General features: G+C 36.2%; 1 protein-coding gene across 1 annotated transcript in view; it reads right to left on the bottom strand.

Moving 5' to 3' along the window:
- The window catches only part of LOC103029939 (integrin beta-1), a 36,268-nt gene extending 22,513 nt beyond the window's left edge, over positions 1–13,755 (bottom strand). Inside the window, exons 1-5 of the mRNA XM_049476806.1 lie at positions 13,408–13,755; positions 8,280–8,346; positions 6,532–6,629; positions 3,430–3,634; positions 124–294 (exon numbers count right to left, since the gene is read on the bottom strand). Coding sequence (XP_049332763.1) covers positions 124–294; positions 3,430–3,634; positions 6,532–6,629; positions 8,280–8,346 — 541 coding nt within the window. The 5' untranslated portion in view covers positions 13,408–13,755. The remainder of the gene's footprint in view (positions 1–123; positions 295–3,429; positions 3,635–6,531; positions 6,630–8,279; positions 8,347–13,407) is intronic.
- Between the last annotated feature and the right edge of the window lie 1,486 nt (positions 13,756–15,241).

Consider the following 15,241-nt stretch of genomic DNA (forward strand, 5'->3'; position numbering starts at 1 on the left):
AACTAGTTACTTTTATAGTGAAGTAACTCCGTTAGTAACTTTTTTGGAGAAGTAACTAGTAACTATAACTAATTACTTTTTCAAAGTAACCTGCCCAACACTGACTACAACCCTAGTTCTCACCGAGTTTCAGGTCTGAGGTGAGATCCTGCATTTCTCGGGCGAGATCAGTTCCAAGGTTTTTCACGTTCTGCAGATCCTGGGTCATGGAGTCACTGAGGTCCATCAGGTAGTACAGGTCAATGGGGTAATCCTCCGCCCTCTTAAACTTCAGAGAAAACTTCTGAGGCTCACCTGTAGACATTTTTAAAACCAGGATAAAGGATAGAAAGTAAAGCAAATCTAGCTAAGCTAACAGAAAGTAACTGTAACACATAGGTAAATAAATAAACATGTATAATTTCATATAAAATACTGTATGTTTCTCATTAACTCAGCACACTGAGTTAAAATAGATTTTATCTTTTTTTTTATCACATTTTCTCACTAATTTACACAGCCAATTACCTAATCCACTCATTAGAACTACTATCAACAGTGATGCCCCAACACCAGGAGGCTGAAGACTAGCACATGCCTCCTCCAATACATGTGAAGTCAGACTCCGCCTCCTTTTGAACTCCTGCTGATGCAGCATTACTGAGTAGCATCACAGTGCACTCGGAGGAAAGCGCAGCGACTCGGTTCTGATACATCAGCTCACAGACGCCTTGTGGGGAAAGAGAGCAATCTACTGTACCCCCCAGAGAGAGAGCGAGACCAATTGTGCTCTCTCAGGGCTCCGGCAGCCCATGGCAAGCTGCATGAATGGGATTCGAACAAGCAATCTCCCAATAATAGTGGCAGCACTTTAGACCACTGTAACACATGGTGCCCCAAATAGAAAAGAAAAAGGAAGAGCAAGAGTTTCCTCTGTTTTACAGGATAAGTTTATCAGAGTTACCAGCCTCAGAAATCGCAAATTAACACCACCCCAGATAAGAGCTCCTAAGTGCTTTACAGAGTATTTTGGTTTGTTTAACACTTTTAAGTTACTGCATGATTCCTTATGTGTTCCTTCATAGTCTGAATCACTTAATTAATCATTTACAATGTAGGAAATTAAGAAAAACATTAAATGAGAAGGTGTGTATACATTTGTACATCTGTATATATATATAATGTATAGCTGGAATGCTGTGTTTTAAGCCACTGTGATTAGTATGATTTTTGTTGTATTTTTTAACCTGAAGACTGCTACAGGATGTGGGATATGTGGCTTTCGCTGCTAGTTTAGAGGAACTATGAAATAAGAAGTAAAATACAGGAACCTAACCTAGATCAACACTGTGGTATTAGTACAGTGCCTTGTAAAAGTATTCAGCCCTCCTGAACTTTTCAACCTATTGCCACATTTCAGGCTTCAAACATAAAGATATGAAATTGTAATTTTTTTGTGACGAATAAACAACAATTGGGACACAATTGTAAAGTGTAATGTAATTTATTGGATATTTTAAACTTTTTAGAAATAAAAAACTGAAAAGTGGGCGTGCAATATTATTCGCCCCCTTTTCTTTCAGTGCAGCAAACTCACTCCAGAAGTTCAGTGAGGATCTCTGAATAATTCAATGTTGACCTAAATGACTGATGATGATAAATAAAATCCACCTGTGTGTAATAAAGTCTCTGTATAAATGCCCCTGCTCTGTTATAGTCTTAGAGTCCTGTTTAAAGCGCAGAGAGCATCATGAAGACCAAGGAACACACCAGGCAAGTCCAAGATACTGTTGTAGAGAAGTTTAAAGCCAGATTTGGATACAAAAAGATTTCCCAAGCTTTAAACATCTCAAGGAGCTCTGTGCAAGTGATCATATTGAAATGGAAGGATTATCAGACCACTGCAAATCTACCAAGACCTGGCCGTCCCTCTAAACTTTCAGCTCAAACAAGGAGAAGACTGATCAGAGATGCAGCCATGATCACTCTGGATGAACTGCAGAGATCTACATCTGAGGTGGAAGAATCTGTCCATAAGACAACAATCAGTCGTACACTGCACAAATCTGGCCTTTATAGAAGAGTGGCTAGAACAGGGGTGTCCAAACTTTATTTGTTGGGGGCCAGATGGAGAAATATATTTGAAGTCACGGGTCACACTCTGTAATAAAACAAATAATGAATTATACCACTTTAAATAATACTTTTTTCCCAATTAGTTCATTTACACACCATTTTACTTGACTTACTATCTTTATCTTTGACAGTGACAAGATTTTTCAAATTGATGTTTAATTTCATGATGTTTCTTAATATTAAACTCCTTAATTACGGCAACTTTTAGACTCTTTGCCCCGTTTTTCTGCGCTAGAAATGCGCACTCTTTCCGCTTTTAGACTCTTTGCCCTGTTTTTCTGTGCTAGAAATGCGCACTCTCTCCGCTTTTAGACTCTTTGCCCGTTTCTGACACCTAGCGTTCAAACTTTGAATCTCACATTATAAAAATCTGCTTAACAGCGGGCAAACTTTCATTTTATTTCTAAAATACCTCTCGGGCCGCTCCAAAAAAGGACTAGAAGAAAGCCACTGTTGGAATAAAGTCATAAGGAGTGCTGTTTGTACATCAAACAAGTGGAAGAAGGTTCATCACCCTGAACCACCATCCCCAAAGTAAAACATGGTGGTGGGCCTGCTTTTCTTCAGCAGGGACAGGGAAGATGGATGGAGCCAAATACAGGACCATTCTGGAAGAAAACCTGTTGGAGTCTGCAAAAGACCTGAGACTTCCAACAAGACAATGATCCAAAAAATAAAGCAAATAAATAAACGTATCCAGGTGATAGAATGGCTGAGTCAAAGTCCAAACTTGAATCCAGTGCAGAATCTGTGGAAAGAGCTGAAAACTGCTGTTCACAAACGCTCTTCATTCAACCTCACTGAGCTCAGCCTCTCGATGTGCAAAACTGATAGAGACACACTCCAAGCGACTCGAGCTGTAATCACAGCAAAAGGTGGCACTACAAAGTATTAATGCAAGCGGGCCAAGTAATACAATACAATAAATACAATACAATACAATAAATTTCGTTCCACTTCACGATTGTGTCTCACTTGTTGTTGATTCTTCACAAAAAAAAATAAAATTTCATATCTTTATGTTTGAAGCCTGAAATGTGGCAAAAGTTTGAAAAGTTCAAGTGGGGCGAATACTTTTGCAAGGTACTGTAATTAATTTACTTATTTCCTTCTCAGTGTGTTGCTCAGGTAGTTGCTCAAGTGTTGCAGAGTCGTTGCTATGGTATCCCAGCTGGCTACTACAGTGTTGGAAACTGCTTGCTAATTGGTGGCTAAACTATACCTGATCACTAGGTGGTTGCTATGGTATTGCTAAGTGATTGCTATAATATCTTAGATGTTGCTATGGTGTTGATAGATGGTTGTTATGTGTACCTGCTCTCAGGTTGAGTGTGAGTTTCTGAGGCTGGATCTGAGTGATCTGGTCGGACTTCAGTTTCTCTGCTATGTCTTTCCTGCGGTTGGTGACGGGTCTGTCCTCGTTGATGGTAACGTTGCCTCGAGGGTTCTCCAGGCTGATGCTCGGACAGCCCTTATCCTGCAGAGCCTGGATCTCGTCACAGCGTGAAGACTTGTACTCCTGTGGTCATTATGAATATATATATGTCAGCAGAGCGGCGAGGTGGACCACCCTCAGAGGTCAACACCCACCTCTCGTCCGGGGTACAACTCCCCTGCGTGTTCGTTTGATAGAGAGAGTCAGACAGGTGGAGTGAAGTTGAAAGCAAACCAAGTATTTATTACAAAGTACTGGATCCAGGAGAACATACAAAACCAATTATTAGCTGTCTCAGTATAAGTTCTGACCCCCCTCTAATCTGACTCCATGTTTATACCCCAAATGACGTGAAACCTGCTGATGAGGCGTTGCTAAAATCATCTCATGTTAGCGTGCGTAATTTCACGTGTTAGTGCTCAAGTTTCACAGGTCTGACCGGACCACTAGTGTTTGGCCTTGACTGTATCCAGCCGGACAGTGTGGTATTGTTTCAGGAATTAGACAGTGCCGCCCTCCCTATGTGCGCGTGTCCTCCTCCCGCTTTGGTAGGTGAAGAACTTTGCACGCACAGAGAGAAAGGCCACACTGTTCGTCTCGAAGTCTCCTTTGTATCAATTTAGTTCATACAGAGTGTACTAGCTGATGATTGATGGCCGTTAGTCAGAAACATGCAGTGAACAAAATGCTTCAAGCATAAGCTACACACGTCACACAATGGATTCCATATATTATATGTTAATGTGTTAGTAGCGCGTGGTTAGTCCGCCATATAATAGGTCCTATGTGTTAGTAAACGCCTTATGTATCGTGTGGGTTAATTTGTCATAATAAGGTCGGTGTTAGTCACATGCCTGATCAAACAGTGTTTTACTATATATGTAAAGAATATACTGTGATTATTGGTTAATCTTCTATATAAATGCGTGTAAAATACACTGTGAGTAATAAAAATGATCAAATACAATGTGAGTATTGGCTATGCATATAGAATACAAGGTTTCACACAATGATTATGTAATTATAGATACTAAGATAAGTAATCATAATTGAAAGATATTTGTCAATACACTCAAGGTAAAATAAACAGTTACTCTTCAAGATCAAGCCCACTTTTTTCTAAGTTGGACCATAAGCTGGTTTATCCAAAATCTCCTCTGTACACAGACATACTGAAAAGCAAAATAAAGCAAGGTGTTTTTCCCAGGTAGGTTAGTTTCACTAGTGTTGCTAAGTGGTTGCTACGGTTTCCCAACTTGTGCTGTGATGTTGGGAACCGGTTGCTAAGTGGTTGCTATAGTTTTCAATGTGGTCTCTAGGGGACTGCTATAGTGTTAATAAGTGGTTGTTATAGTGTTGATAGGTGGTTGTTATGTGTACCAGCTCTCAGGTTGAGTGTGAGTTTCTGAGGCTGGATCTAAATGATCTGGTGTTGGGAACTGCAGTGTGAAGTAAAGTGCAGGGTGCAGTGAGATTGTATGAGATAAGGCAGTGGGGTGGGTTGTGCAGAACACTGTTCTACTGGCTGTTCATTAGCCTGGTCGCCTTGGGGAAGAAGCTGTTTTGGAACCAGCTGGTTCTGGTCTTCAACCTTCTGAGCTACAATCTTTTTTCTAAATTGGACCATAAGTTGGTTTAGCCAAAATCTCCTCTGTACACAGACAGTACTGGAGAGCAAAATAAAGAAAGATGTTTTTTCCCAAGTAGGTTAATTTCACTAGTGTTGCTAAGTGGTTGCCATGGTTTCCCAGCTGGGTGCTGTAGTGTTGGAAACTGGTTGGTAAGTGGTTGCTAAACTATACCTGGTGGTTGCTATAGGTTTCATAGTGGTCACTAGATGACTGCTATGGGGTTGCTATGGTGTTCCTAAGTGGTTGCTGTGGCTTCCTGATGTAATGTGTTACTGTGGGGTTCCTAAGTGGCTGCTATGGTATTCCAGGTTGTTGCTACCCAGAATTTTTTTTATTTGAAGTGTTCAAAACATAGTGGAAAACACTATGGGCCCTTTTTAGTGATCTATAGGAGAGCCATCAACTGCGAATCGCTCAGCTTGATTTAGGGCGTGTCAGTGTACCTTTGCTATCGTAATGACGGGAAGAGTACACCTAATGCTACTCAAAATTAACTGTATTCATTCTCTTAATTTATCATAGGTGTGTTTTGGGATAAGGAGAAACAAACCAATCAGCAACCAATAAGAGCCAGGTGCACTCTGACTTTGGCGGATTGCTATTTTAATGCTGCACTGCTTCTGCACTTCTCAGAAAAGGAAACTGACCTGTATTTTCTGAAATCAGTTGCGGAGTTAGGGGAGAGGTGGGGTGATAATGCTCCCTAATCTAGCAATACAGGGAAGATTTCTTATATTGATAGACTTAAACGTCCCTATCTTACACCCTGCACAAGGTCTTGTGCCTGCGTTGTTTAATTAGCAACAGTGCTTGTGAATATTTCTACGCTAATGGGTGTGGTGGGCTGGCAGTGAGTTGTGTTCAGGTAAATATCTTGCTTATTCCTATCTTGGCAATGAAAAACACAGGTGCTCCACTGACTGAAAACAACACAGGCAGAGGTCAACAGTCAGATGATAATTGCTATCTTGGCAGTGAATTGCCTGTGCAACACGTGTACACCCCATATACCATGTACCAGAATACAAAATAAAATGTATGGTCATATTACTCTGCTTAGAATTAAATGACCTGCTCGTGCACCTACACAGTGATTGGTATATTTTATGTTACACCCAAAAACACACCCATGATTAAATAAGAGAATAAGTACATGCCTTTTGCTTGATTAAAAAAAAAAAAGTATGTACTTGTTATCATGTTTCACTACTCCCAAGTTCATTTTCCACCGAATTTCTCCTTCGACACAGCAGCCATAACAAACCCTTAGGGCTGATGCTGCATAAAACATTGCTACAGTAAACAAATCTAGTTAAAAAAATGTATAAAAACAGAAGAAGGAAAAATTACTGGACTGGAACACCATCCACACTGCTGTCCAACTTGAATGCAGTCCCCACAGGAGAGAGCTGCAGCTTTAGTGCATTCATTCCCCTCAGTCGCAGCGTCTGAAGAAGGAAATAAGACAAAACATTCATCCATAAAACAAAGCAGCAGTTTCAGGGTATGACTGTATACACTCAGTTACAGACAATGACTGTATATGAGCATGAACAACTCAAATATAATCTCAAATATAAAGCTGCCACAGCTCTAGCGTCTCTGGTTGTTCCACCCTTAGCAGCAACAAGTGCAATCAAGCGTTTGCAGAAACTTGCATGGTAGTCTATCACAGTGCTGTGGAGGAGTTTTGGCTCATTCTTCTTTACTAAATTGTTGTAATTCCTCCACATTGTAGTTTTTTTTTAACATTAACCGCCTTTTTAAGATCATGCCACAGCATCTATATAGGATTCAGGTCACTACAAAAACGTAAGTTTTCCTCAGCCATTCAAAGGTGGAGTAGATGGTGTGTTTTGGATCATTCTCCTGCTGCAGAACCCAAGTTCATTTTGAGATCGAGGTCACGAACAGATGGCCGGATATATGCGTTCAGGACTTTTTGGTAAACAGTGGAAATCATGGTTCCATTCATCACAGCAAGTCTTCCAGGTCCTGAAGCAGCAAAGCAGCCCCAGACCATCACACTACCACCACCATGTTTTACTGTTGGTATAATGTTCTATCTCTGAAAAGTCTCTTTCTTAGGGTACAGTCATGAACGCTGACATTAAATGAGGCAAGTAATGCCTGCACCTGCAGTTGTTTGGGTTCTTTTTTTACCTCTTGGATGAGTCGTCGCTGCACTCTTGGGATCATTTTGGTCAGCCGGTCTCTCCTGGGAAGGTTCACTACTGTTCCACATTTTCGGCATTTGTGGATAATGGCTCTCACTGTGGTTCGCTTTATAACCTTTTCCAAACTGATCTCAATGATCTTAAGGATCTCAATTACTTTCTTTTTCATTTGTTCCCGAATTTCTTGTGATATTGACATGATGTAGGGGTGAAACGATTACTCGAGTAAAAAGAGCGAGGGAAAAGAGCGACAACTTAGTATTTTAGGCTGGACAGCGTGTATTCACTCTTGCCTCCCACAACAGCACACTTTAATCCTTGTTGAAAATAATTTAACTTAATTTATTAAAGTACTAATTATTAAATTATTATTCCTTTATTTATTTCTATTTGTGTTTGCAGTTTGGAAATGTATATTGTGAATTTCAAAATATAACTTATCTAAAATAGGAAATCAATTGAACAATCATTATTAAGTGAAATGTCGTTTATTTTTCTTGGGTATTTTTAATTACTTTTTAAGCAAACAAGTATGTTTTATCCGATTACTCGATTAATTGAATCGATTTTTTTCAGTAGAGGACTCGATTACTAAAATAATCGATAGCTGCAGCCCTAACATGATGTCTAGCTTTTGAGTATCTTCTGATCTACTTCCCTCTTTATCATGTAAAATTACTCCTAAACCAAACTGATGATGTTCTCAACCTGCTGTTATCAGATAATAACATCTATTAAAACTTTCATGAACAGTTTGTTTATTTTGGTGATAATAGTGAGCCCCAAAACACAAACTCACATGACCTTTTATAAACACTGATGTTAATATTTGTATGAATGGCTGATTAAATATGTAAATTCTTCTCCTGTTCTGTAGGAACTACAGATAAGAATCAGTAAAGTAGAGGATCAGAATCTTACCTGACTCAGTAATGGTGAAGCAAAGAAGCCCAAATACAGCTGAAACCAGAACCCCCTTCAGATCCATCTAGAAACAGAGAAATACAACATGTGATCAGACAGATCCTACCCTGTCCAGCGTGTGGCTGGATTTAGGTGTGTGTGCGCATGTGTGTGCGTGCGCGTGTGTGTGTGTGTGTGTGTGAGCGAGTAATAAACTATGTATCAGACACTCCCTAAGCACACAGTGCAGTGAACTGGAGATAACTGCTATAAGAACTTTCCACAGTGTGAAAATCACAGATTATAACATTAACTACCATCAGACTTTTGCTGCAACACAAAACGGACATATACAAAAATACTCTTATCATATAGTATGAAAATATAGTATTTTTTATAAACTGTAAATCCCTACAAGAGCTTTTCACAGACTGGTGAAACAGCTGAGTGCACATGGTTCTATTAAAAAATCTAAAAAATCTGAAAAGTTTTTTTATTATTACTTTGGTTCAGTCTTACCAGGTTTCTATCTTAAAATACACTGACTTACAGCTTTACAACAAAACTAGACCAGAGAAGCAACCTTTCAACACAAAATGTGTATTTAATAACAGAAGACATTAGGGGGGAATAGTGAAAAATATTATACAGATTTATTTTGTAATATGTACATTATGTAAATACAGTATATTTTTGTCAATTCAGTAGATTTAGTTCTATAAAATTAGATTTTTTTAACTAATTTTAAGTCTGTAAATGTAGTAGATTTAGTTTGGTAAAATTGGATTTTTTACTTACTATATATGTCTGTAAATTAAGTAGATTTTGTTCTGTAAAAATAGATTATTTAACTTTATATATGTCAGTAAATTGAGTAGATTTACATAAAATAATTTTTTTAACCGAATATACATCTGTAAATTGAGTAGATTTAGTTAGATAAAATTCCATTTTTCACTTATTTTAGTTTTGTAAAATTAGTTTTTTTAAGACCATATGTACGTCTGTAAATTTAGTAGATTTAGTTCTGTAAAAGTCTATTTTTTATACAATTGTATATTTAATTATATAAATGTAGTATATTTCTGTAAATTTAAAATATTTAATTCTGTAAATTTAGTACATTTCTGTTCATTCAAAACATGTAGTTTTGTAAATGTTGTGTAATTTCTGTAAATGTAATCAATTTATTTCTATAAATGCGTTAGGTATCTTGAGCTTTTTTAACTTTAGTATATTTCTGTAAATTCAGTATATTGAGCTCTGTAAATTTAGTGTATCTTGTAAATTTAGTATATTGAGCTCTGTTTCTTTAGTATATTTCTGTAAATTGCTACTCTCCCTAGGCGTGGTAAAGTCCTGTAAAGATGACTGCAAGAGCACAGCGCAGAATGATCAATGTGGTGAGGAAAAAAAAGCCAGTTTTGGTCCCCTCCAACAGATGTCACGTTATATTCAATAGAGACAGATCAAGCACCAAGCAGAAAATGACCACTAAAGCAGAAGCGAGTTTTCCTTTAGACCAAAGGAACATATTACAGCCAACCCTCTGGAAGGTCTTCCCCTCATCCATCAGACGCTCAGATTCCCCTCCTTTAAAACAAACTCAAAACCCCACAAAAATACAGTAAAACCTTGGATTACAAATGTGATTTTATGCATCCATATTGTTGGTGAATATATTGCACATCATAATCAAACTGAGTTTTTTTTAATCAGACTATAACCGTACCATCAAAATCTATGACTGTCGCACTGTTCATATGTCACATATAAACTTGCATAGAATTATGGATATTTCATTCAATTTCTCCCATTCTCTTGTCAAAATAATTAAATTTCTGCCTCTTTATTTAAAAATCAGGTTATGTAATGTTATGTAAATGAGGATGAAAATGAAAGCTTCTAGGTTGTAGTTTAGCTGTAATATTGCCCCCCCCTGCTTTGCTGCCTTAGTTCCAGGAAACTTAAGACCATCTGTCCACCAGCTAAAGCTCAATAGAAGAGGATGATGCAACAGGACAACGACCCTGTATATTTCTGTAAATTCAGTATATTGCGCTCTGTAAATGAGCAGCTATGCTGCTGTAGAGTAAATGATATGAGTGTAACTGCAGGTTTCTGAACGCAGGACTGTTCTGACATGCTGTACGGTTGGAGAGATAAAACGTGACTGAATTCTCTGCATGGTGAAGCTGAAGATCAGATCTGATCATGTTCTGGTGAATCTGTGATGGTGAATCATCAGCTCTCCTGTTTTAACCTGCTGTTTGTTGCGTTCACTTCCTGTCGAGCGGCTCTGGGTCTGAGCTCTGACCCTGATTAAACATTAACTCTGAGTTACAGCACTGAGAGGAGGAATCTACACTGGAAGCAGAGAGCAGGGCGGGTCACCTACACCACTGACAGTGTGCTGAGATCAAAGTGTTCCTCTCCATTTAACACTAATTTATACACAATTCACTCACCTCTCCTACAGTAACACTTTAATACAGTACTACACCCCTGAATAATGGGGGAATTAATGGCTGAATGGGGGTTATAAGGGTATTATATGGGTGTTATATGGGCATTATGAGGCGGCTGTGGGTTTCTGGGTAAATGAGATTAGAGGCAGAATTCTGATCTGCTCTTAAATTCAGCTCAGAACTTCATTCTTACTGCTAATAAGAGTTTGACCTGGTTTCTGTTTTGTTAGAAACAACAGGAACTCTCAGAGGAAAATGTTTTTAATGCTTTTCTGTTTCTAACAGAGATAAAATGATAAAATATAATAAAATTACTGCACACAAAACAATCTAACAGTGTAATTCAGTAAGTACATATATTTACCTTATTGTCTGTTTTTACTTACTTACATATTTACATACTTAATTTTACATACTTAGTGAATTGCCGCATACTTACATACCAACTACATTTTTATGTTCTTATTTATTTTATTTACATACTTACTTATTTTTAAAATTACTAACATCTATTTTTTTATATACTTACTGAGGTTTTACGTACTTACTGAATTTTTTATGTACTTACTTAATTACTGCATTTTTACATACTTAAAAAATGTTTACATTTTTAGTAGTTAATGAACTTTTACGTACTAACTGAATTTTTAGTAGTTAATGAATTTTTACATACTAACTGAATTTTTAGTAGTTAATGAATTTTTACATACTAACTGAATTTTTAGTAGTTAATGAATTTTTACATACTAACTGAATTTTTAGTAGTTAATGAATTTTTACGTACTAACTGAATTTTTAGTAGTTAATGAATTTTTACATACTAACTGAATTTTTAGTAGTTAATGAATTTTTACATACTAACTTAATTTTTAGTAGTTAATGAATTTTTACATACTAACTGAATTTTTAGTAGTTAATGAATTTTTACGTACTAACTGAATTTTTAGTTGTTAATGAATTTTTACATACTAACTGAATTTTTAGTAGTTAATGAATTTTTACGTACTAACTGAATTTTTAGTTGTTAATGAATTTTTACATACTAACTGAATTTTTAGTAGTTAATGAATTTTTACGTACTAACTGAATTTTTAGTAGTTAATGAATTTTTACGTACTAACTGAATTTTTAGTAGTTAATGAATTTTTACGTACTAACTGAATTTTTAGTAGTTAATGAATTTTTACGTACTAACTGAATTTTTAGTAGTTAATGAATTTTTACATACTAACTGAATTTTTAGTAGTTAATTAATTTTTACATACTAACTGAATTTTTAGTAGTTAATGAATTTTTACGTACTAACTGAATTTTTAGTAGTTAATGAATCTTTACATATTAACTGAATTTTTAGTAGTTAATGAATTTTTAAATACTAACTGAATTTTTAGTAGTTAATGAATTTTTACATACTAACTGAATTTTTAGTAGTTAATGAATTTTTACGTACTAACTGAATTTTTAGTAGTTAATGAATTTTTACATACTAACTGAATTTTTAGTAGTTAATGAATTTTTACATACTAACTGAATTTTTAGTAGTTAATGAATTTTTACATACTAACTGAATTTTTAGTAGTTAATGAATTTTTACATACTAACTGAATTTTTAGTAGTTAATGAATTTTTTACGTACTAACTGAATTTTTAGTAGTTAATGAATTTTTACGTACTAACTGAATTTAGTACGTAATTTTTAGTAGTTAATCAATTTTAAATACTAACTTAATTTTTAGTAGTTAATACATTTTTACATACTAACTGAATTTTAAGTAGTTAATGAATTTTTGCGTATTTACTCACTGAATTTTTACATACTTAAATACTTCTAAAATTCTCTGTATTTGCTGAATTTTTACTTACTTGCTGAATTTTTACAAGCTTACATACTTACAAATTTTTTGACATACCTACATACTTTCTGAATGTTTACATACTTACTGAATTTTTATGTACTTTTATTAAATTTTATGAGGTTACATATTTACAGATTTTTTATGTACTAACATGCTAAGTTTTTACATACATACAAAATTTTACGTACTTAAATGTTTCCAAAAGTTTATGTACTTACTGAATTTTTCCATACTTATTGATTTTGTGTGTATTTATATTCCTATGTATATACTTACATATTAATTTTTTATGCACTTACTGGTTTTAACATACAAAAATGCTACAAAAATGTACATTCTTACATACTTACTGATTGTTTTTGCACTTATGTTTTAGGTACTTGCATTCGTATGTTATTACTGTTTTTTTTCACATACTTAAGGTTCTTTTGTACTTGATCCTTAGTTTAGTTATGTTTTTATGTGCTGATTATCACTGATTTGTTCACATTTGGATAAGACAAAAACAGTAAAAAATTATTGCAGCTTCTGTTAAGTCTAATTGCCACGCCCCCAACTCAAAAAGTCAGGGCTTATTGAGTTATTAAGAGTCTCCCAGTGGTAAATACCAGTTTGCGGCAGCGTTTGTCTGCGCTCTTCTCGTAAATGCCATATTACCCGTATTTACTGAAGACATTATTAAGCAGTGTGTGATTTGCTCAGACAGAAGAAGGTATTTATAAGGTATAAGAAACCAACAGACTGAAGAGTGAATCTTAATTACTAAATACTTTTAATTCTTGTTTTTTTACGTTTTTTTTTGTTTGGAGAATCAGAACTTACCTTGCCTTTCCTTCCTTTTTGAGTTTCTTGTCTTCACACCTGCTGTTCTCCAAGTTCACTAGGATTATAAACTTGACCTCAGAGTCCACCAGAGGAAAATTCACACATTATTTAATCCCAGAATGCAGTGCACTTGTTCAAAATCCAAGCAAATCCTTCAGAAAATAAATGACAATACAGTAACAGAAATGTAACTCCTGCTTTAGTGACCTGCTAACAACTCTCTCTCTAACTCTCTCTCTCTAACTCTCTCTCTCTCTCTCTCTCTCTCTCTCTCTCTCTCAGGCCCCGCCTACATTCTTCCTGTATGCTCTGGCCTGCTCCCAGGTGCTCTCGCGTGTTTGTGAGTGCTGAGCTGCTGCTGCTGCTGCTGCTGTTCAGGCTTGGTGCTCCAGGTTTGAACTTGCTGTGGTTGTGCTGTTTTCACGGTCAGGTATGTAAAGCGGGCCGGGCCCCGTGTCTGCGTGTCTGCAGGGCAGGGCCGCCCACAGATACTTTTCTGAGGCCCTAAGCTATAGTTTCCCATCAGCCCCTCCTTCCACAAACCTGCATTACTGCACCTGACTGAACTGAGCTGTGTACACACACACCAAACATTCATCACCAATACTGATCATACAGCAGAAATCTGTAGTTCTATAATAATTACAGACTGTAGTTCTGTAGTTCTGTTTCTCTTTATACTTTATTATTATTATCCTCCTTTCATCCTGTTCTACAATAATTAGGATCAAATCAAATCTAATTTATTTATATCGTGCTGGACCAGGGGTTCTTAATCTGCTTCCCTTACCTTGCAGACCATTTGGAAGACCACTATCATCTTCATCCTTGATGAAGAGTATATATATATATATATATGTTTTTATAAAACACAGTGGATCAACACCAGCAGATGATCAGCATGTCTCTACAAACCATCACTGATCATCAGTAAATTTTACATCTCATTCGAAAATTAAGGATCAGAGTCTGGAGGAAGAGTGGAGAGACACACAGTTCAAGCTGCTCGAGGTCTAGTGTAAAGTTTCTACAATCAGTGATGGTTTGGAGAGACATGTCATCTGCTGGTGTTGATCCACTGTGTTTTATTATCAAGTCTAAAGTCAGTGCAGTTTTGTTTTCCCACAAAATCTTACAGCACTTCATGCTTCCCTCTGCTGACAACTTTTATGGAGATGCAGATTTCATTTTCCAGCAGGACTTGGCACACTGTTCACACTGCCAAAAGTACCAGCTGGTCTTATATATTATTCTAATTTTCTGAGATTATGATTTTTGGGTTTTCCTTGTCTGTAAGCCATAATCAAAAACAAAACAAAAAAACTCTTAAAATAGATCACTCTGTGTGTAATACATCTATATAGTATAAGAGTTTCACATTTTGAACTGAATTACTCAAATAAAGTAACTTTTCAATAATATTCTATTTTTTTGAGATGCACTAGTGAAGGATGTGATTGGAGATAACCACACCTTCACACTCTTATTCTTAATTGTTTTATACATTTACATATATGTACATATACTATTTTTACTGTTCACTTAAACATAATCTTAGGATTTATCTTAGGAGACACATTTCAGCCGCAGGAGGTTTATGTTAAAGTTCATTTTGTGTTTTCATCTGATCTCATTGTTTTCTAGGAGAAACTTCAGAGATAGGGGGTCTACTTTTGGATTGTTATTTTCTCTGGGAAGCTTGCCAGCAAAACTATTAACATTTGTTTCACAATGTACCACTTTGGGAAAGTATGCCCGACATGGGTGTGGCACTGAAATATAAACTGTCTGACCAACAGAAAAAGGTCACACACTCTAATTTGTGGTTAGA

The sequence above is a fragment of the Astyanax mexicanus genome, chromosome 4, assembly GCF_023375975.1.
Source record: "Astyanax mexicanus isolate ESR-SI-001 chromosome 4, AstMex3_surface, whole genome shotgun sequence".
Classification (NCBI taxonomy): domain Eukaryota; kingdom Metazoa; phylum Chordata; class Actinopteri; order Characiformes; family Acestrorhamphidae; genus Astyanax; species Astyanax mexicanus.